The sequence below is a fragment of the Bufo gargarizans genome, chromosome 5, assembly GCF_014858855.1.
Source record: "Bufo gargarizans isolate SCDJY-AF-19 chromosome 5, ASM1485885v1, whole genome shotgun sequence".
NCBI classification, from domain to species: Eukaryota; Metazoa; Chordata; class Amphibia; order Anura; family Bufonidae; genus Bufo; species Bufo gargarizans.
In genome coordinates, this window is record NC_058084.1 from 401,708,470 (window position 1) to 401,732,891 (window position 24,422).

Genomic DNA, 24,422 nt, shown 5'->3' on the forward strand with positions numbered 1-24,422 from the left:
TTTTGGCACTAGCACACACAAAACTGCAAGACAAACACCTGCTCGTCTGGGGTCTAACTAATACACAGTAGTTTTCCCTGACTCACCTCTAAGCACAACTTATAGACAGGGTCTCAGGCTCCAAGCCTTAGCAGGTCTGCTCATCAGACACAAGTCCAGACCGGGAAGATATCAGGCTTCCTCAACCATCTACGGTCCAGCAGCCTCCAGGCTGTGACCACACCAGCACCCTTGGGGGAAGATGGTCCAGAAATCCTCCCAACTCTGACCATGCGACCCTCTTTCTGTAAGTGTCACTGGGCCCCCAAAGTTCAGTCTTTACAAAGCCTCGTGGACCCTCTGCCCTCCTGGCTGAGACCACACAAAGCCTCTGTAGGCCTCTTTCCAAGTTTTCTCTCTTCTGTCTGACACACAGAGGGTTGGTTTTAGGCCTCCTTGATTACAGCAGGTCTCACCTGCGATGACCTCCAGGTTATGGGAAAAACATGCCCTGGAATGGGGGTGGACTGGCAAGGTCCCACTACCAAACCTACCTTCCCAGTCCAAATAAAATCCAGCCCTTGTACTTAAACAAAATAGCTTTAGCAACTATGTTTGCTGAAGCCAGCACCATCTACACCCCTTCCAGGACTTTTTCTATGCACATCACCACATATCCTCCCCTCTTCTCCAAACCGGAGGCATTTCTCCACATCATACCATGCCCTCTGGAAGATGTGTCCAGTGTCAAATTTTTTCCTTTATTCTGCCACACCTAGGCCAGGAGATCTGTTTGTCACAAACGTCAACTTTCTACCTAGTTGATAATACCTAAAGGACTCCGGTACCCATCTAATGGGCCGACACTCTCTTTCTACTCTTTCACAAGCGACGATGCTGCACCTTTGCACTTCTTAATCTTGGCTTTTGATACCGACACGCTCTACCTTTAATTCATCCATAATGACAGTTCTTTCAGCATCTCTGCTTTCAGATTTGCTAGTTCTAGAACGATCAGAAGTTCCCATTCCATGCTCTTCCTTCTCTTCAGCAGTGGTTTCCTCAGATTTGGCAACAGTTCCAGAGTCCTCTGCTTCTTCAGTGGCTTTTTCCACAGTGGCACACTCTCTTTTAGCCTTCTCTTTGGGCTCTGCAGCATCTGAGGATTTCTCCCACTCCAACTCATCAGCCTTAGCTTCTTCCGCCTGGCGCTTCAACTGTTTCATACGAACATTATTTTTCTCTGCCTGGTCTTTATACTGTTCAGAATTGCGCCTTTCATCTTCCAGTTGCATTAGCAAGTCCTTCAGCATTTTCTCTGAGCGACGGGCTTATTTGCAGACTGTCTTTCTTTTGTTTCAGTATCAAACTGTTACTCCAGTTGTGCGACCTTTGCTTCCAAGGCCGTGATGGATACTTTGAACTTGGTTTTAATAGAGTCTTCCAATTCTTGCATTTTTTTTTTTTACTCCTTTTTTTGTCACTCCAATTGCTGGCAGGCATTCTCATTCTTCTAAGCATTACTACGTTCTGCCTTCAGATCAGCATTCATCTGGTCAATCTGGAGAGTAGCCTTTCTCAGTCTGTCATTGGCCAGTTCAGTATAACCCTGTTGGGCTTGCTTCTTGGCCTGCTCTGCTGTAGCAAGCTCCTCCTGCATATGGATCATATCCGCCTCCAGACTTTTAAGTTTCTTTTTATCTTCTTTAGATTGACTTAAAATATCATCCTCTAGTGTCTTCTAACTCTCTCTGGTAATCCTTCATTAGCGCCTGCACTTTACGCAGTTGTTTGATGGCTTCTTCTCTATTTTTGATTGCAGAGTTCATTTGCCCCCCTAACTCTTTTAGATCCATGTCGAGCTTCTTTCTGGCTGCTACAGCAAATAAACGTTGCTTCCTTTCATCTTCAAGCTCTGCTTCCATTGCTTTTACTTGTCTAACAAGTTGTTTCTTCTTGTCTTCACTCTACTCCTCATGTTTGCAGCTGTCCTGATATGCCAGGCCCCGCTGGTAGTGAGTCTCTGCCAGCAGTCAATTATGCTCATCTACATGCTCCTTCGGGATGGTCAGATCTGCCAGGAAGTCTTCCGCTGCCTGGGCATAGTTCTCAGACACTATGCTGACTTCTCACTTAATCAGGTTCATGTCCTGAACCTGCTCAGGCATTCTTTCATGTGCCTGGTTCACATTGTAGGTCACAACACCTTTATCAACACTGCACATGAGCTCACTAACAATAGAACACTGTGGAGACTGCTTATCTGCACCTGAAACGTGTGGTACACCCTCTAACACTGCCACATGTCCCTGTACATTTATTACAGTGGGTTCCCTGTTGTGTGCTACCAACATTATCAATCAGCATGGTCAAATCACATACATTTTTACCACCAGGGGGAGCTTCTTCCCCGATCACAGCCTGCAAAGGAAAAGGGGTGTCATCATCATCATCATCACAATTACATATTTAACATAACTTCACATTTTCATTAAGCCTTTTCTCAGTAACCACACCTGCTTCAGATTTTACAACAGTTTTGTCAACCTCAGGTTTCACTATCCTGCTTCCTCTTACACGGGTTAGCATAGGCTCCCTGAGTTTAGCCATCTCAAAGTTACCTCTCACAACTAAAAATTCACTTTTCACCTTATCTGCACCATTCTTTTCCATGGTAATTTCACATAGACCATTGTTTTCAATGTGCATCTCCCTCACAACTTAATTTAAAGGGATAGGCACAAGTTCTGCAGAAGTTTCTTCACTTGCTGCAAAAGTGTTTCCATTTCCCCACAACTTCCAGAATAAGGGGAAATCACGGCCCAACATTACATCATGCATGAGCATATTTGCAACTCCAACACATAGTTCCCAGCTACCAAGCTGGCATGTACCAGGCTCACCTGGCTCCCTGCGTCCAACAACGCTTGGACTGGACTGCTTTTCACCACAATGTCACACATTTTTGTAGCAGTCTCTAGTCCCGGTGTCTTAACACCTACCGGCTCGGCACTTAGCAACTGCTGCCGACTCACACCACCGTTCACGGCTTCTGAGGTACCAGGGCACTGGTCAGCAACATGCCCAACCTCCATAGCCTTGCTCACTGTCACTTTGTCTGCTACACAAGCAATAACAGGAACGCTCTTACCCATTGACTTCACAGGCTTGGCACTCCTGGGAGATGAGGGTGCTCCAGGAACATCTTCCCCGAGGTCATCATCCTTTCTCTGGATCTTAGGGACCTCCGGCCTTGGTTCCTGGCGCCACGATCACATGCAGACTCCTCAATGCAGTGGTTGCCATGGGAAACACCTTTGCCTTGAATCCCGTCTTTTCCCAGACGGTAAGTCACACACTCTGAAGACCTTTCCTCGGATTCTCCAGCCGCATCACCGACACCCTGGACCTTCACAAAGTGTCCCCTCAGCGTTGAAGACCCCTCTTCAGGGCTAACTGCAGTTGCGCCTCCAAAGCCTCCCGCTCTGCATCAAACCGCATTAGTTCACTTTGGGTACAACCCATCTGTTTGGCCAGGTTTTCCTGCCATTTTATCTCCCACAACCACCTGACATATTCCTCTTTGAGACATGGTAACAGACAGTCCTGTAGCAACAAAGTTTCTGCAACTTGGGCTTCTGGCCTTTTAAATTTCAGCAAGTTTTTCTTGCAACACAGCAAAAAAAATAAAAATTCTCCACAGGTCAGTCTCTTTTACTTGGGCTTCAGGCCCTTTAAATTTCTCCAATACAACCTTCAGCAGCACCTGCTCTTTTGATTAGGTCGTTGCCCCTGGCAACACTTTGCCTTTTCACTTTCCGTTGCCCCTAGCAACACTTTGTGCCCTTTTTTGCATGGACACTTGCTGGATAACTGCATCCTCCACCAATTGTAAGGGATCGCTCTCTCTCAGAGGGTTCGCAATCCAGACATCTCATCAAACAGCGGATTTAAAGTTTAAAATGGTAATTTATTTTGGCACCAGCACACACAAAACTGCAAAACAAACACCTGCCCGTCTGGGCTCTAACTAATACACAGTAGTTTTCCCTGACTTACCTCTAAGCACAGGTTATAAACAGGGTCTCAGGCTTGAAGCCTTAGCAGGTCTGCTCATCAGACACAAGTCCAGACCGGGAAGAGATCAGGCTTCCTCAGCCATCTACGGTCAAGCAGCCTCCAGGCTGTGACCACACCAGCACCCTTGGAGAGAGATAGTCCAGAAGTCCTCCTGACTCTGACCGTGCGACCCTCTTTCTGTAGGCGTCGCAGGGCCCCCCAAGGTCCAGGCTTTACAAAGCTTTGTGGACCCCCAGCCATCCTGGCTGAGACCACACAGAGCCTCTGTAGGTCTCTGTTTCCAAGTTTTCTCTCTTCTGTCTGACACACAGAGGGTTGGTTTTATGCCTCCTTGATTACAGCAGGCCTCACCTGCGATGATCTCAGGTCATGGGAAAGAAATGCCCTGGAATGGGGGTGAACTGGGAAGGTCCCACTACCAAACCTACCTTCCCCGTCCAAATAAAATCCAACCCTTGTACTTAACAAACAAAATTGCTTCAGCAACTATGTTTGCTGAAGCCAGCGCCATCTTCCTGGGTTTTACTTATCTGACCCAGTTGAGGAACCTGGGTGAGATTTACACCCCTTCCAGGACTTTTACTGTACACATCACCACAGCGTATTTAGCCCAAAATGGTACCAATGAAACAGTCATCTCACCCCGCAAAAAATGAGCCCCCACATAAGACAATCGCTCAAAAAATAAAATAAAAAAATAAAAAACAATCCTTCAAAATCTGCGTTGCAAAAGCCATATGGTGAAAAGTGGCTCGGTACTGTTAATAAGAGCCTTCATGTGTTTTAACGATTCCATGACCTTAGAAGAAGCATTACCTATATTGATTTATTAACCCTGTGAATGCTAGCAGCTGTAGAGAGCACTTAGGTGTTATTTCATGCAAGGTGTCTCATCAGCCTGATCTGACGAGTGCTGGCAGCTAAGATTGATTAGTTTCAGATGATGGAGTGCTGACAGAGGGAGGTCCAGTGTGACCCTGCAGGCTCCCTTCCTGAATCTAAGTCCCTGATCCTGGCACCCACATGTGCAGGATTCCCATACACATCACTGTGTGCAATATCATATTAAAATTCATGTATAGTGATACCACTGTTCATTATTCTTGTTTTATGACATTACTTTGTGTCTTATTCCTGATCTATGACCATGATTAGTATGTGCATGATGTCTGCACTATAACTCCATTGTGACTATTATATCCTTTAGGTGGTATAATGTTACGGAGGATAACAGTACTAGGCAATACTTTTTTGGGCATCCTGTTATAGATTTTGCATCAGAGTCTAAGAACTTCAGGTTACATCCCTCTAGGAACCAAGGAACAGACTGGTGTCAGCGCATGGTCAGCATTTACGATGACATAACTAAAAGCACTCCAGTGTCCAGGTCTATGGAGGTACCCAGCCACCAGGCCATGGACCAGTACTGGGCCGTGGATCATCTGGTACTGGTGAGTTGAGCAGCGGGACAGGAACTATTGGTTCCTGTGCTCTGCCATTAAGCCTCATAGGCTGAAAGATGCTAGATGACAGGCTGTGCCAGGTCAATGGTAGCATGATGGTGTCATCACGCCACCAGAGACCCGGAGCAGACCGCCTGTGCCGTAATGCAGGCAGCTGGGTCATCAGCAGCAGCAGGCTGGAAGAATGATGTACACAGACAGTGGGAGCGAGGTGAGTATTTTGTTCTTTTTTTGTTTTGTTTGTGAACACTACTGGGGGCTGCTGCATTATTTACTGGGGGGCACTATACCTAAAGAGGCACTACTGGGGGGGGGGGGTCGCTATATTAAAAAGACCCCTACTGGGGGGGCACTATTTTTAAAGAAGCTACTATTGGTGTGCAGAGAAAACTTCAGAAAAGTCACAGTACTCTTGTACTTGAATCAAAGCTTAGCGTTTCGACACACAGGTCTTTTTTCAAGCTACATGTAGCTTGTAGCTTGAGAAAGATCTGTGCGTCGAAAAGTTGCAGTTTTTTCGGTGTGATTAAACACTAAGCTTTGATTTAAGAACAAGAGTGCCGTGACTTTTCTGAAGTTTTCTCTACGTTTGAGGGGTCCCTGAGGCCGGGACCTGACGCCACGAGCACCGCCGCCATACCATGGACTATCAGTTCCAGTAAGTGGTGCTGTCCTATTCCATTTTTTATGTTATATGTGAAGAGGGCGCTACTGGGTCATAGTGTAGCAGTATTATTTGGCCTTTATAGAGTGGCCATGTATTCTGGAATATACACTTCATTGTGATTTGTTATATGCGTTATTAACCCCTACATCCCACAATCCTAGCGCCCACCCCCAGCAAAAATGATGTCTTGCATGAAACCGGTCCCTGGTGCAAAAAAGGTTGGGGACCACTGCTTTAGCTCAGTGTTGTGAAGTAACTTGTCCTGCTGTGTGATTAGGACAGGTTTTGTGTGTAATAATAGGACTGCGGCCATTTTATTTCTCCTAATCATTGCTCCCCATATCTAATGAAAAATATTTGGGAATATATTTATAATAAAGTAATATTTAAGTATTTTCAGTTTCTTAATTCCCGGAGAACCACTTTAAGATATTCAGTCATTGCTCATACAGAATGAAAAAGAAATGTAACAATCCACTGATTTAAAAAAAAATGAAAAACTTTTTATTACATATATGATTTCTTTGGTAACATTAAAATAAGTCATCAACATCAGGTCCATGTAAGTCCGACACCTGGCAACCCGCCGATCAGCTGTTGTCAGCAGCTGCTCCCTCTTGAATGGGAGATGAGCTGCAGTAACCCGTCATGGCTGTGTTTCCGGCTCCATCCTCTGTTATTTCTGCTGTTGATGACTGCTAAGAACAGCGGATCGGTGCGGTCACTGGGTGTCAGACCCCAACCGATCTGATATTGATGACAACCACTTTAATACAAAAGGAACACTGTGGTATCCCGCCATACATGACACGTGACATCAGACCATAGTCTAAGGCTTGAGGCTAGCTTGAGCTTTCTCCAGTATTTCTTTTTTCATTTTGGGATAAGTGGGATGAGCTTTAAGTACCTAGAAAACAATATTTCGGTAGGTTATGTCCATATTGAGACGAGATGCTATAGTGAAAAGACCAGTCTGCTCTCTGGATTTACCTTATGGCAGATGTCTATGGCATCCACATACTTCTTGTCCTTCAGAAAGTTGAATGCAAGCCTGAAACCTGGAACAATTATATGAGCAAAATATTAATTTATCAAGCCCTGCACGCCAGAATTCTGGCTTCAAAAAATTACAAGTAGGGGTTTTTGAAACCTTTTAAGCACTACACTTTTCAGAACGACCTTCAGATGTGGAGTGAAAATATGGTCAGGATTTCAGAGTAGAACACTTTTGTGTTCACATTTATGAATTGTGACTTTTTACAAAGTTCCAACTTTAATTTTAATGGGGGGGGCATTTCCATTTTCATGTAAAGCAGCATAAAAGCTAGAATCAGCCCTGATCCCTCAGGCATACTTTTACTGAAATAGGTGCAATCACATTGCACTTACACCAAATGTATTATTACTGTCTGCTGTATTCATAAATTTGGCGCAGGTACGGATACCAACTCCAAACTAAAAGCTAACCTCAAATACACCTACAATGATAAATTCATCCCTTAAAGAGGACCTGCCATCACTCTTGACATGCCTGTGTTAATAGCTTCATGCATTCCCCATGTAATAACAATTCTGGGGCATCTATTCGTATGTCTCTATGTTGTGCCATTCCTGTATTATTTATACTAGAAGTTATGAATGAATTGCTAGCAGTCTGCAGTAAGGGTACAGAGGGGAGGTAACCAGTTGAGGGGGTGTACCTGCACAGTCTCACTCTATCCAATCAGTGCTGCCATTTTCAGACTGTGCAGGTACACCCCCCCAACTGGTAACACCCCTCTGTATCCTTACTGCAGACTGCTAGCAATTCATTCATAACTTCTAGTAGGAATAATAAATGAATGGCACAACATAGAGCCATAAGAATAGAGGCTCCAGAATTGTTATTACACGGGGAATGCATGAAGCTAATAAAACAGTCATGTCAGGAGTGGTGAAAGGTCCTCTGTAATATTCATCTTCATCTAAATCAGGCTTGTGTACTACTACAGAGTGTACTGTATATTTTATTTTGTAATAGGTAACACACTGCTTTCTATAACTTAATCTATAGTCTCCAGCAGAGGGAGTACTAATACAGGGGATGAGGCTCGGTACCTGATGTCTATTCTATATTTGTTACATTGAATATTTCCTGATCATTAAACAATATGTCATATTACACAAAGTGAACCCGAGGAATCACATAACCTAGCTTTACATTAATCCAGGATTGATGTAAGTAAACAGTTTGACACCTAAACTCATTAACACGCTGGAGTCAAAATCAGAGGAAAAAGCTAACCTATAAGGTTGTATTCACACAGCCTTGTCTGTTTCGGGGACCGCAAACCACGGACCTGCAAAACATAGACACCAATCGCGTGCACCCCGCATCACGGTGAGGACCCATGGACATCAATTGGTCCGAGATCCGCATTAAACGGTCAAAGATAGGACATGTCTTATTTTTGCTGTGTGGCCGCACGGACCCGGAAGCACATGGAAACGCATGTACGTCACGGTGCGTTAAAGTTTACTGCATGGAGTGCGAAGGGGTTAAAATGAACTTTCCTGACATACCCGTTTTACGAACATTTTTTTCTTAGAACAGTTTTCTGCCATTCCTATGTTACTCTTCCTGGAAATATATGAATATATTTACACCTGGGCATTACCATTCCGCTTGTCAATAGAGCATGTCCCTATACTGACACTTCTCAGTGTCACTTTCAGGGGATGAATGCCATCTCAGTGATTGGACATGCCCCACTGAGAAGATGAATGCCAAAACCCAGTTGTCAATTGATTTATGTATTTCCAGGAGGAATAACAGAGTTCTAAGAAAAGATACTCTGGATTTGTCTTTCTATCCTAAATATTATATATGATTACTAAAAAAGACATGGAGTCAGGAGAACAGACGGATCCTTTTAAAAGGGAACCTGTTATTAGGACTGACTAAATATTCTTACTGTGCATCCTCCAATCATTCTGAAACTATCTTTGTCTAGGCTCAAAAGAATTGTATTTATGTAAGAGAACAACTCTGAAAATGGCTCTGATGTCATGACCAGACACCTCATGGAGTCACCGGGCCGTTGTTCTGCCTGAAAGGAGTCACGAGTCATCTTCCTGCTCTCACACCCATCTCGTTCTCCAAGGCCTCCCCTCTGTCTCTCCCACACCGCCCCTCTGTTTCCGGCATGCGCAGTGAGCACTTGAAGGTATATACACCTCTGCTCACTGCGCATGCTCATATGGCGGCAGTGTATGGAAGTCTTCTGCGCCGGCGTGAAACTTTGCTCGGCTGGCGCTGATGTCAGGAAACAAAGGGGCGGTGTGGGAAAGGCAGAGGGGAGGTTGGACTGACATAAGAATATCAGCTCTATATGTCCTAATGACAGGTTCCCTTTAAAGGGATATTCCGGTTACCATAAATATAACTTGTGTTTTAGACTAATTCATTATCAATAATTATCTAATATAATGTAAATTTCACATATTTAGCATTCAGTAGTTATAAAAGTCGTTTTCTGCCCACTGTGTTTCCTCATAAATTACCATGGCATCGACCTGTAGTTCTGGACCTTTGTTAGGTCGAGCATGCTTAGTGTGTTGCTATCAATTCTCTAGCTAAATGTCTTGTGAAACAAAGGGCGTGTTAGCAGGGCCGCCATCAGGGGGGTACAGCCAATACCCCAGTAAGGGGCCCAGACCCTGGGGGGGGCCCGGCCAGTTCCAATTAAAAAAAAAAGAAAATTTCCCCCCCCCCCTCCCATTTGTCAGTGACTTGAGTTGAACTTTATTGCATCGCTAGAGGGGGGCAATTGATTATTCCTTTAGTGATGTCTGGTTCATGAACGAATCGTTCATTTGAATGGATTCAGTTCACTGAACCGGAGGAGTCGATTCCTCTGAGCGGATCCGTGTGAAACAGCTCAGTCTGACCTAGCACACAATAGCAGAGCCGCTGGCAGCAGGGAGGGGAGGGACCCGGGAGGAGTGTAATCTGATCCTAGAGTGGAAGCTGCTTCTGCCAGCCCCTCCCCTCCCCGCCCACCAACCAATCAGAGCTGAGTCAGTGAGTCACAGCACACAATAGCAGAGCCGCTGGCAGCAGGGAGGGGAGGGACCCGGGAGGAGTGTAATCTGATCCTAGAGTGGAAGCTGCTTCTGCCAGCCCCTCCCCTCCCCGCCCACCAACCAATCAGAGCTGAGTCAGTGAGTCACAGCACACAATAGCAGAGCCGCTGGCAGCAGGGAGGGGAGGGACCCGGGAGGAGTGTAATCTGATCCTAGAGTGGAAGCTGCTTCTGCCAGCCCCTCCCCTTCCCGCCCACCAACCAATCAGAGCTGAGGCAAGGCAAGCACTAGCAGCTCTGAGTCTGAGTCACACACTGTACAGGGAAGAATCGAATGAGTCTCAGGTTAAAACAATCTAAAGACCCGACTTAGTTAGAGACTCATTCGATTCTTTGAGTTAAAAGAACCGTGAGTCACTAGAACAGGTTACACTGAGGCTGATGCTTTTGTTGTTGCAGCAGTGATGAGATTAAGGGACAGGAGCAGAGAGAGAAGAGAAGTGACAGATGACTGTGAAGACCACGCGATCTGTTGCTCAGAAGCCATGAGATTGTAAGGCTACTTTCACACTAGCGGCAGGACGGATCGACAGGCTGTTCACCCTGTCAGATCCATCCTGCCGTTATTTCACCGGACCGCCGCTCCGTCCTCATTGACTATTATGGGGACCGAGCTCCGGCGCAGCATGGCAGTGCATGGCGAAAAGCCGCCGGACTAAAAGTACTGCATGTCCAACTTTTTAGGACGGATCCGAGAGGGTGACAATCTCTCTTCAGGTTTATTAGAAAATCGTGCACAAATTGCACACTAGTTATTTTCCTGAGTGATGTCTGTGTGGACTGTGGGGACTATTTTATTATCAGCCAGTGTTACTGTTATCACCTTAGCACATACAGTTTTCCCTGTGCATTCACTTGGTTGTCCTGCTGTCAGACTGCTGTCACTGGGGGTAACAATGCATTGCATGCACAACAGACAACAATGCCCACCACACAGCTCCCGAGTGACTGAGTCCTCCTGTCCGCTTCCCTTCATTCCTGACTCACTCAGTCAGAGCTCAGACAATGTACCGAGAGCCGACTCAGCGAGTCAGCAAGTGAATCGAAGCATCCGCGCATGCGCACCACCTAAGCTCTTCAGTCAGTAGACTCAGCAAATGAACCGAAGATCCGATTCATGAATCAGTTCATTTAAATGAGCTGATTCAAATGAACCAATTGATCTGAAAGATCCGAACTTCCTATCTCTATTCCTTGCCCGAGCCCCCCCCCCCCCCGCTCCGCTGATGCCCGTATTATACCTGGTATACCGGCTCCGGCTGCATTCCCCTTTAAAAGGCTCTGAGCCGCTGCGCAGAGGAATGTAGCTGCGCAGCGGCAGGTGACGTCAGACACTGTCCGCTGCCTGCTGCCGCTGTCCGCTGCCGCCTCATGCCGTGACGCCACCTTCAGATTAGCGCGCCGCAGCCTGCCTGCCTGCCTGCTGCAAGCAGCATTCTGGTGTCTGCCTCCATAGCAGAATGGAGGCGGAATGGAGCCAAACGGATGCATTCTGAACGGATCCTTATCCATTCTAAATGCATTGGGGCAAAACTGATCTGTTTGATGCCGCTTGTGAGATCCCTGAAACAGATCTCACAGGCGGACCCAGAAACGGCAGTGTGAAAGTAGCCTATGCCGCATACTGAGCTGAGCTATTTCAAAGGCTCCAAATTATTTATTTTCATATTGACCCTTATGTTGTCCACTTGGCTCGGCAGCTCTATGTTGTGTGGTCTTTGCTCGGGGGTAAAATGCAGAGCTGTTTTCTGGATTATCCCACAGGGCCAGGATCCTCCATCACTTATTGTTATTAACCCCTCCCTTGCCAGCCCGCCCAGCCCTATTTAGCTTTGTGTTCTGCTTTGAAAAAAATGTTTAGGCCATGAAGGGGTCAATTAAGTGTTGGAGGGGGTGGGGGGTGTTATTGTGCATATTGTGTTTGGGATCCATTTAACAAGTTTGACCAGTTGGGTTTGAGAGTGGTTGAGTGTCATCCACAGATCCCCCATAAAAGTGTCATCCACAGATCCCCCATAACAGTGTCATCCACAGATCCTCCCATAACAGTGCGTCATCCACAGATCCCCCATAACAGTGTGTCATCCACAGATCCCCCATAACAGTGTTCGTCATCCACAGATCCCCCATAACAGTGTTCGTCATCCACAGATGCCCCATAACAGTGTGTCATCCACAGATCCCCCATAACAGTGCGTCATGCACAGATCCCCATAACAGTGTTCGTCATCCACAGATCCCCCATAACAGTACGTCATCCACAGATTCCCCCCATAACAGTGTGTCATCCACAGATCCCCCCCATAACAGTACGTCATCCACAGATCCCCATACCAGTGTGTCATCCACAGATTCCCCCATAACAGTAAGTCCTCCACAGATCCCCCCCATAACAGTACGTCATCCACAGATCCCCCCATAACACTGTAACAGTAAACCTTGTGCTTTTAAGGTGTTTTTTCTTAAATGTGCCAGGGGAAGATTGCTAGGGCAGATAAGAACAGGTAGTGTAGTTAGTGTTAGTGGAGGGTCCTGCTTAAAAGAGTCTACAATGTCGTGGTAGCAGGCTTCATATTATTTGGTCAAAAAATAATTCCTTACTGAAATCACTGATATCATTTTGTGCTTACTAATTGGTTTTTAACATCCACACTCATACCTGCTGCTTGCATATTTTTAATTTATGTCATTAATCCATGGGCGCAAAGTAGTTGCTGACGGTGCCGGCCGTCCCCTGTCCGTCTGTATAAAGTGCACGTCTGCGCAATGACGTATACAGCGGCCTGAGGAAGCGCGATCCCACGCGCGAAATGGCCGTCGCCGCTTGCAACATTGTGTCTGCCCCTGGATCCCTTATGTTGTCTTCTAAGGAAGCCCGAATAAAGAAGTAACCAGTATCCCGGTGAGTGCCGCAACTTTGTTACCTTTTCCCTCTCCATCATCGTGACCTACAGTCTGTACCTCTGTTTTGCTGAGCACCACACAGCGGAGCGCATTATACCACACCTACGGTTATTCCATTACTGGCGGCCATACCAGTGGAAGCAGTGCCGCCGTGTCTCTTTCTCTTTGCATATCTTATCATTTTTTACTGTCTTTGTAGTTGTAAAAAAATAATGAAATTAGGGGTAGGTCCTTTGGGGTGGAGGGGAGGTGGAGTCAGGACGGATTCTAAAGGGGCGGGGTAGGAGGGGGGGCCCAGGCCTTGAGCTGTGTAAGGGGCCCCAAAATTTCTGATGGCAGCCCTGCGTGTTAGTGTGCTGCTGATTACTAGTAGAGGGGGCGTGACCGGACTGTACATCAGGCAATCAGTAAACATAAAGCTAGGGATTGTGGGAATTGTAGATTTGTGAGGTAACATCAGGCGCCATGACACTCTCAGTGTGTTTCAGGCTCACACAGGAGCTAGACAAATGGATTCCAAGGTAAAATGAAGCTCCGGTTAGATGTATGGGTTCTGGTTGGGTCACAGCTGGCAGCCTTAATGCAAGTTTTCAAAAAATTAAGTTACTTTACCGGAATACCCCTTTTTACGACATTAAAAGGGTTGCTCAAGATGAAAAAAAATCTCTGAATACCCCTACAATTGTTTAAAAGAAATGTGTCATCAGAAAATGACCTATTGTTTAAATCACGGTTTTTATGTTTAACGTATTTTTTAAGAATTTTTGGTAATGTTACTTTTAATTTTCCATTTAAATATCTATATTTAAACAAAAACAAAAAAAACGGCAGTTTTTCCACTGGCCACTATGATCAAATAATAGGCGCTACTTCTTGGTCTGTACAGATCACTTTACTGTAGTTACCTGCTTATCTGTCATTCTAATCCTGCCTGTAATGATATCACCTATGTGTATAGATAAGACAAGATCCCCCGTATACAATAGGTGATTGTCAGAGCTTAGCTATTCTTTCCTTGTACAATGACCTCTGCACAGGTCACAGAGCATGCCGAGAAAACTCTCCCATAGAAGTCACTGACGTCCCCTCCTGACCATTGCGTCTATGGCCCATGGGGCTGCCATAAAGCAGTTTTCTTATTGCTTTCTAAATGCTGTTAAGAACAGATCAGACAAGATGGCCGCCCCCCTAATCATGTTCAGGAAATAGAATACATGAATCTGTCATCAGAACATAAATCAGATTAGAAAAAAGGATACCTGTTGCTATCTGGTTTTAACTGGCAGATAACATTTTTGGTGACACATTTCTGTCAAGACAAAAACCATGATATTCTCACCCCTCTACTCCAGCGCTGTTCTCTGTGGCGCTGGTCCAGTGCTCCTGCGGCATGTGACTGCTGCAGCCAATCACTGTCCTCAGTGCTCTACATCTAGGGACTGTCACTGACTATATCCAGCACGTTACTGTGCATGTCACATCGGACATCCCCTTTAATCTTTTTTTAAGCTTATTTCTATATGATTAACCTCACTGTATGTCACGGCCAGGGCAACAGAATTAGGGAGCAGGTCACCTCCTATTGCGTCCCTAACGCTGACCCTGTCTCCTGTCAGTATGAGCCGACCTTGGTGGTAGGAGGGCTCATACGCTGGAACCTAATAGTCCCTGCCAGCCCTCAGTATGGCCCTGAACCAGGGAGCAGGGTAAGACAACCCACTCCTCCTAGGCACGGAGGAGCCGGAGTCTCACTGGCCAAGGAGCATGAAGATGGGGAACATAGGAGGTGACCTGCTCCCTAATTCTGTTGCCCTGGCCGAGCAGCGACCGGACATCAGCGGGCATCGCATGGCTGAGTATTTTCCCCATCCTCAGCAGTGACAGTATGACCGGAAGGGTGGCCCTTACAGGAAGATGGAAATCACAGGAGGCTGCTACAGCAAAGCATGACTGAAGCAACCTACTGAGCCATGCCAAAGTGAGAGGCTTTATAGGCCTAAGAGGCCACACCCAACATCAGACACACCCAGTGATTCACACACACACACTGGGAAGGGAGTTAACCCTTCCAGCACCAAGGAAGGGAAACACCAACTTAAAGAGAAAGTGTCCAACTCCAAAACACACTGTGGCTGTTGCCGCAGGCAACGACATGGGTGGCACTCATGTCCAGGGAGTCAATCCAAAGGCCGGGACACTGCCACCACATGTACAAACAACGACCAAACGTTGCCACGGGCAACCACAGTGAGGGGAAGATGTAATTGCACACCACACATAAACAAAGTGCACACAGACATACCAAAAGTGCTTACAAAGACGCACACAACTCCAAGGGAACCGCACACATAGCTGTTGTCCGCGGCAACCGCACTTGAGGCTAACCTCATTATGCCTCCAGCTGCGGTTGACACAACAACCCAAAACCGCGGGCAACTGTATGCGACTCCCAAGGAGTCACGGCCATAAACATGGTCGTGACACTGTAAGAGTGAAGTGGTCATCATTTTTACAGAATACTACAGCATGAAATAGAAGAACAGAGGTGGTACAATATAACTGTTATCGGTTCTTGTGATTATTATCATAAAGCACCTACTACAGAGAAATACCTACCTACGGCCGGGCTGGACTGACTGCTGTACTCCCAGGCCAGTTTGTAGTTCTCCGCAGCATCTTTATATGACTGTTCCTTCTCCATAATGAAGCCAAGATATTCATACGCTTTACAGCAAGACTGCAATGTAAAACAGGAGTATTTGTTACTATGAGGACTGGATAATCTGACCGATAAACCATAGATCTGCAGGTTAGAGAAAGAAGCTGCATTTGTACAACCAACAAGAGAAGATTGACAATGTAGAGAGGAACTGATCAAGCCTTGCTCTCCAAAATGGCGCAGATAGGGGACTTTGGGACTTTTTGGTGTCACTTGCGTAAAATTTTGTGACTCTTTGTGCACTGCACCTTCTAGTCAAAGTTTCGTCAGGATTTCACAGTAGATAATTTTTGTCTTATATTTATGTGCGACTTTTTAAAAAGTCGTAAAAAAAAGTGGAACTCTACTCATTCCCCAGACGTACTTTTACTGAAGAATGCACAACTTCACTGCACTTGCGCCAAATTTATTATTACTGTGGGCATATATCAACTCCAGTCTAAAAACTAACCTCACATACACCTACAATGATCAATTCCCCCCACAGTAAAACATAAAAAGAGTGGTTTTATAGTGCTGAGGATCAGGGCGCTACCAAGTCAGGGTGGAAACTGAATCAGAGTCACAAATGTAACATTGTAGAAATCTGTCTTAAAGGGTTTCTGTCGCCTGAAAAATGGGTATTAAGCTGGTTGACAGTAGCGATGTGCTAATGTCAGCTGAACATAACTATATTAGTGCCATCTCACTGCCTGAAGCCTTTATTGAGAAAAATGAACTTTTATAATATGCTAATTTGCCTCTAGGAGCAGGGGGCGCGTTGCACCTGCTCCTAGAGGCTCTATTTGCCCACCTCTTTTCACACCCTTCTTCTCTTGATTGACAGGGCCAGGCAGCACTGCTCTCCTCCCGCCGGCCATGTCTGCAGTGTAAATCTCCGTTCAGCAGTGAGGGAAGGACGCTCGGCAGCTGCTGGCTTTCTCACTGCGCCTGCGCCGAATACTGAACGGCGCGAGATTTGCACTGCAGACAAGGCTGGCGGGAGGAGAGCAGCACTGCCTGGCCCTGTCAATCAAGAGAAGAAGGGCGTGAAAAGAGGTGGGCAAATAGAGCCTCTAGGAGCAGGTGCAACCCCCCCCCCCCCCCCTGCCCCTAGAGGCTAATTTGCATATTATAGAAGTTGTTTTTTCTCAATAAAGGCTTTAGGCAGTGAGATGGCACTAATATAGTTATGTTCAGCTGACATTAGCACATCGCTAATGTCAGCCAGCTTAATACCCATTTTTTAGGTGACAGTAACCCTTTAAAGGGATTCTACTAGATTAAAATTGGACAGGAGGCTGTGTAAAATGAAAAAAATGAAAAAATAAAACTATCCTATAAAATGTCTCACCTCCCCTGTGCTGGCGCTCCAGTCCCTGCCACTTCGATGCCCACTGGGCCTGCAAAGGTCATGCTCGCATTATGCTGCAGCCAATCACTGGCCTCAGTGGTGCGGTTCATGCACAAGTCAATGATGAGGCCAGTGATTGAACTATGAACATGATGTCATCACTACAGACCCAGTGACGATCAGAGCAGCAAAGACTGGAGCAGTGATATATAGAAGAGATGGGATGTTTTAAAGGTCATTTAAAAAAAAAAAAATTTTACGCAGGAGCCTTTTATATATTCCTAATTTGGTTGTTATTTAGCAAAACTGCTGAAAAAGTGAAGCAGGCCTTGATGCTATATGTCAGATTATTGACGCCAATAAGCGTATATAATAGGGGCCCTGAGAATGTCTTTCTATGGTTTCCCCTCTTACCTTATTGTATTTTAGACACCGCTTTAACAAATCTGTTGCGATGTCATATTTTCCTGATTTTATATAAACGTCAGCAAGCAGCAGCCAGCTCTTCTCAAGATCTTCAGCGTCTTCTAAGGTCCAGTGAGCTTTGGACAACCTCTTTAGCTGGTTTCTTGCTCGGGGAATTTGCTTTAGAATCATGCAAGCTTGAGCTACTGCCAGGAGCGCGGAGACGTTCTCCTTCTACAACCACAAGTGATAACACAACGTTTGTTGGTCTGTCCATCAACAGCAAGAAGGAAAATTGGCTGTCACTTATAATTTAGTTAAAGGGGCGTTCCATTTGTAGCAAGGTATCCCCTAACACAGGATAGGGCATAACGATTAGACCATTAGGGTGGGGGCCCCTGATAAGAACGGAGCAGCAGATCAGGCATTCATCACTATGGAACTCCCCCATAGTGGTTAATGGTGTGGTGGTGCACATGTTCATTTAGTGGGCTCCGTGGGTTACAGGGTCCCCGTTCTCATGATCATCGAGATACCAGAGGTAGGACCATCACCGATGTAACTGAATCTAAGGGCTCATGCACACACCGTGTGCCGGCCGGGCCCGTATTTCAGCCTATGGAGTGCTTCCATGGGGTTTCTCTCCGTGCCTCTTGAATAGATCTGGATCTGTCTGCGGAATCTGCACAGATGTTGCCTGTGCATTGGGGACCTCAAATTGCGGTCCTCAATGCACGAACGGCCAGGCAACGGCCGTATACATGAGCCCTAACAGTGATGCCCTTCCACTTGCTACCAGAATACCCCTTTAAAGGAACACTAAACCTAGAAATTAAAAATTCAAATAAAATTAAACATCAGGCAGCAATCCTTCCCTCCAGTACTTCAGTCTGCAGGATTTTCTGCAAGATCATGACACAGACAGTCTTGTAGAAATCCTGCTCATCTGTTCCATTTTCGGTTGAGGAAATGGGTAAGGGGTTTAGCTTAGGGTACTTTCTTTTCCGGCATAGAGTTCCGTCCTAGGGACTCTATACCAGAAAAGAACTGATCAGGCATATCCCCATGCATTCTGAATGGAGAGTAATCCGTTCAGCATGCATCAGGATGTCTTCAGTTCAGTCGTTTTGACTGATCAGGCAAAAGATAAAACCGTAGCATGCTACGGTTTTATCTCCGGCGAAAAAAACTGAAGACTTGCCTGAATGCCGGATCCGGCATTTTTTCCTATAGGAATGTATTAGTGCCGGCATTCAAAATACCGGAATGCCGGATCCGTCCTTCCGGCCTCCGCGTGCACGACGACGGAACTGCCCGCCAGATCACACTGCCTAAGTGTGAAAGTAGCCTTAGCTAATAGGTGTTTAAGAGTATTTGTAATTTATTAAACATGTTGAAAAATGACAGACCACTGGTTTTCTGAGAAATAAATTGGAAAAAAACTACTAATATGGTTGTTTTCACTTTTGCAAATGTCTCAACAAACAGAAATATGCCAATTTCCACCACACTGCACTGACCACCATTCTGCACAAAGATAAGTTTAAAGAGGTTATCCAACCCCTATGATGACCCCCTATAATGCCCAGGTCCCTCATATAGGTTATACTTACCCGCTCCCTGGCACCCGCGTCGCTTCCCCACGCGCAAATCAAAACATCCTGTCACCTACAATGCTAGAGAGGCTCGTCACCGTTGCGGCCTGCTATTGGCTGCACCGGATGTTTTGATCAGCGAAACGGGGAGATGCAGCAGCATCCATGCGGGTATCAGATGCGATGTGGGTGCCAGGGAGCAGGGTAAGTATAACCTATATGAGGGGTCTGGGCATTAGGGGGGTCATTATAGGGGTTGGATAGCCCCTTTAATTAATTTGGCGAAATTATAGTTTACAGTTATTCTAAGCTGAATGTACCTGCACTCGTCAGATCGCAGAAGATAAGAGGCTTAAAAGCTAAGCAAGTACCAGCTTGGGAGACTGGTTGGAAATTATAGCTTACCCAAACTCTTAAAGGGGTTGGCCCATCTTATAAACTGGTGGCATATCACTTGGATATGCCACCAATGTCAGATAGGTGTAGGACCCACCTCTGGGACCCGCACCTATCTCCAGATTAGGGCCCCCAAAGTGAAGGAGCAGCCACCTTCCATTCACTTCTATGGGAATGCCGAAAATAGTCAAGCATCGGCTCGGCTATTTCTGGAACTTCCATAGAGGTGAACAAAGAAGTGGCTACGCTTGCACAGTGTGCTCTTCATTCACTTCCATTCAGTGTGCTCGCCATTCAATTCCATTCAGTGTGCTCTCCAGTCATGCTCGCTCGGTTCTTTTCGGAACTCCCATAGAAGTGAATAGAGAGCACATTGTACATGTGCAGGGCGTCCTCCTTTCGGTTTTGGGGTTTAATTCCAGAAATAGATGCTGGTCTTAGAGGTGGGACCCGCACCTATCGGATATTGGTGGCATATCCTAGCGATATGCCACCAATATGCAAGATGGGCCAAGCCTTTATAGAATCTAGCACAATCTTAACGAAAATACAGAAATACCACCGACCACGATAATGATTACCTCGGTGCCAGCCATATCTGTTAATGTGCTGATTGCAGTTTCAATGTTGCCTTTGTCTCTGGTAGCCATAAGGCAATAACACTGCAGCATAATTAGCTGGTTCTCTCCATGTGCAGTACGAGGGTGGAACTCCTTCAGTAGCTTCTCTGCTGTCCGAACTCCCAACTTCTCAGAATCCCTCTTTTCCCCTAAAAGACTGAATCAGACATTAACTTGATGAGAAAATGTACTCACTTGGAGTGTGGTGCTAAAGTACTGTATTTATTCTAATGACAACAGTGCAACAAACTGCCTGACCCAATATTTGCATTTCGTTTATGGCTACTGTATTTCGTCTATTGTGATTTACTAAAATATAGTAAAATACCTACAGTACAGACCAAAAGTTTGGACACACCTTCTCATTCAAAGAGTTTCTTTATTTTCATGACTATGAAAATTGTAGATTCACACTGAAGGCATCAAAACTATGAATTAACAAATGTGGAATTATATACATAACAAAAAAGTGTGAAACAACTGAAAATATGTCATATTCTAGGTTCTTCAAAGTAGCCACCTTTTGCTTTGATTACTGCTTTGCACACTCTTGGCATTCTCTTGATGAGCTTCAAGAGGTAGTCACCTGAAATGGTTTTCACTTCACAGGTGTGCCCTGTCAGGTTTAATAAGTGGGATTTCTTGCCTTATAAATGGGGTTGGGACCATCAGTTGCGTTGTGGAGAAGTCAGGTGGATACACAGCTGATAGTCCTACTGAATAGACTGTTAGAATTTGTATTATGGCAAGAAAAAAGCAGCTAAGTAAAGAAAAACTAGTGGCCATCATTACTTTAAGAAATGAAGGTCAGTCAGTCTGAAAAATTGGGAAAACTTTGAAAGTGTCCCCAAGTGCAGTCACAAAAAACATCAAGCGCTACAAAGAAACTGGCTCACATGCGGACCGCCCCAGGAAAGGAAGACAAAGAGTCACCTCTGCTGCGGAGGATAAGTTCATCCGAGTCACCAGCCTCAGAAATCGCAGGTTAACAGCAGCTCAGATTAGAGACCAGGTCAATGCCACACAGAGTTCTAGCAGCAGACACATCTCTAGAAAAACTGTTAAGAGGAGACTGTGTGAATCAGGCCTTCATGGTAGAATATCTGCTAGGAAACCACTTCTAAGGACAGGCAACAAGCAGACGACACTTGTTTGGGCTAAAGAACACAAGGAATGGACATTATACCAGTGGAAATCTGTGCTTTGGTCTGATGAGTCCAAATTTGAGATCTTTGGTTCCAACCACCATGTCTTTGTGCGACGCAGAAAAGGTGAACGGATGGACTCTACATGCCTAGTTCCCACCGTGAAGCATGGAGGAGGAGGTGTGATGGTGCTTTGCTGGTGACACTGTTGGGGATTTATTCAAAATTGAAGGCATACTGAACCAGCATGGCTACCACAGCATCTTGCAGCGGCATGCTATTCCATCCGGTTTGCGTTTAGTTGGACCATCATTTATTTTTCAACAGGACAATGACCCCAAACACACCTCCAGGCTGAGTAAGGGCTATTTGACCATAAAGGAGAGTGATGGGGTGCTGCGCCAGATGACCTGGCCTCCACAGTCACCAGACCTGAACCCAATCAAGATGGTTTGGGGTGAGCTGGACCGCAGAGTGAAGGCAAAAGGGCCAACAAGTGCTAAGCATCTCTGGGAACTCCTTCAAGACTGTTGGAAGACCATTTCAGGTGACTACCTCTTGAAGCTCATCAAGAGAATGCCAAGTGTGTGCAAAGCAGTAATCAAAGCAAAAGTTGGCTACTTTGAAGAACCTAGAACCTAGAAAAAAATTTTGTGCCTCATTAGGCTGTCCGATGTGCCTGGAATGGAAAGTTCAAAGAAAGTGGGTGGTCAAGATTCACATCAGGAGAACATAAGTTATCAATTACGGTAAGTCATTCAGTGGAAAATGTAATATCCACATGGTCTTTGCTGTATCTGGTCTATATCTTAGGACTCTAAAATGTGCCTCCAAGTGGTTATTGTTGATGAATACACGGAGAGTACAGAGTCTTTTTTTTAACCCCTGCACCTTGCCTGGCAAAATAAAAAGGGTTTATAGTCTCAGAGAACTCTGTTAAGTTTATCACCTTCAGGATTAGGCCAATTTTTTTTCTTTTTATCTTTATTTTTCCTCCCTGCCTTCCAAGAGTCATAACATTTTTACTTTTCTGTTCACATAGATATATGAGGGCTTGTTTTTTTGCAGGACAAGTCGTGCACAATTCAGTGATATCTTGTATTGAAAAACGGAGGGTGAAATTGAAAAAGAGTGCAAATCTACCACTGTTTTTTGAGGGTTTTTTTTCTTTCAGGGATCGAGGTGACAAAGTTATTTTTGTCACAGCATTCACTGTGCAGAATAAATACTTTTATATTTTAATAGTTTGGACATTTTTGGATTCTGTAATAGCAATTATGTTTATTTTTTATTTTTAAATGTAAAATTGGGAGGTGAGTGATTGGGAATTTTAAAACCTTTTTTTTTTCTTTTTTTTTTAGCCTCCCTAGGGTATAATAAAAAGGGTATTTTTATGATTTGCATTTTAATCATTTTGGGCTAAAATAGTAAGTTGGCTACTTTGAAGAACCTAGAATATGACATATTTTCAGTTGTTTCACACTTTTTTGTTATGTATATAATTCCACATGTGTTAATTCATAGTGTTGATGCCTTCAGTGTGAATCTACAATTTTCATAGTCATGAAAATAAAGAAAACTCTTTGAATGAGAAGGTGTGTCCAAACTTTTGGTCTGTACTGTATTTGTTTGTTGATTGCTCAGCAGATGATACCAGCACAGTATTTTTTGTCTTTATTATCCCAGCTCTGTGCTGCACCTTTGTTTTGATGTTGCTGTGGCTTTCCGTGGGCAGGATTACCACGTAAAGCAGTGTTTCCCAACGCCGGTCCTCAGGGCCCACCTGCCAGTCATGTTTTCAGGATTTCCCAATTCTTACTATTGCATAGGTGATATACAGTCAGGTCCATAAATATTGGGACATCGACACAATTGTAACATTTTTGGCTCTATACACCACCACAATGGATTTGAAATGAAACTAACAAGATGTTCTTTACCTGCAGACTGTCAGCTTTAATTTGAGGGTATTTACATCCAAATCAGGTGAACGGTGTAGGAATGACAACAGTTTGCATATGTGCCTCCCACTTGTTAAGGAACCAAAAGTAATGGGACAATTGGCTTTTCAGCTGTTCCATAGCCAGGTGTGTGTTATTCCCTCATTATCCCAATTACAATGAGCAGATAAAAGGTCCAGAGTTCATTTGAAGTGTGCTATTTGCATTTGGAATCTGTTGCTGTCAACTCTCAAGATGAGATCCAAAGAGCTGTCACTATCAGTAAAGCACCGCCCTGCAAACTGGGACATGAAGCTAGGTATCGTGGATGAGTGTGTTTCTTGTGCTTGGGCAGCAGGCACAGTTTAACCGTGCCCAGGGCCACGGCCTCTGCGTGCACCATCAGCAGCACGGCCACTTCCCCATCCCTTACTGCTCGCCTTGAGCATATTAAATGGTATATATGCTTGCAAGTATGTCACACGTACAGTAGTGCAGGTTTTGTAAGTGCATGCGTAAATAAATTAGATTGAATGTCACAGATATTTAGGATGCGCAAACGTTATACAGGAGATGTAGCGCAGGTAATGTGGCTGTCACCAGCGACCAAACAATTGCGCTGAATGTCACAGATATTTAGGATGCGCAAATGTAACACAACAGATGTAGTAGAGGTTGTGTCACTGTCAGCAGCAGCCAAACAATTGCACGCAATTTAGCGCAGGTTGTGCTAATAATATATTGCAGCCAGATAAAACAATAGTCCTCAAAAGGAATTTTGGGTCTCTAAGGCCCCTTGCAGATGAGCGTGTCCGGATTCTATCTTAATTCAGCAGGACCTGCGCTGACATCACCGCGCTCACCACGTGGTGAGCGCGATTACGTCATCAAAGGTCATTTGGCAGGTCCTGAAAGAAGAAGAAGATGATGCCGGCTGCACGAACAAGTGGATGAGGTGAGTTAATTTTTATTTTTTTTAACCCCTCATGCCACATTCTGTATTAAGAATGCTATTATTTTCCCTTATAAACATGTTATAAGGGAAAATAATA

General features: G+C 45.1%; 1 protein-coding gene and 1 pseudogene across 1 annotated transcript in view; both read right to left on the reverse strand.

Moving 5' to 3' along the window:
* Window positions 1-893: 893 nt before the first annotated feature.
* Window positions 894-24,422, reverse strand: part of LOC122939476 — a 284,892-nt pseudogene continuing 261,363 nt past the window's right edge.
* Window positions 6,718-24,422, reverse strand: part of TTC21A (tetratricopeptide repeat domain 21A) — a 108,789-nt gene continuing 91,084 nt past the window's right edge. Inside the window, exons 25-29 of the mRNA XM_044293310.1 lie at window positions 20,247-20,442; window positions 17,684-17,908; window positions 15,834-15,954; window positions 7,180-7,247; window positions 6,718-7,096 (exon numbers count right to left, since the gene is read on the reverse strand). Of these exons, the coding sequence (XP_044149245.1) occupies window positions 7,019-7,096; window positions 7,180-7,247; window positions 15,834-15,954; window positions 17,684-17,908; window positions 20,247-20,442 (688 nt within the window). The 3' untranslated portion in view covers window positions 6,718-7,018. The remainder of the gene's footprint in view (window positions 7,097-7,179; window positions 7,248-15,833; window positions 15,955-17,683; window positions 17,909-20,246; window positions 20,443-24,422) is intronic.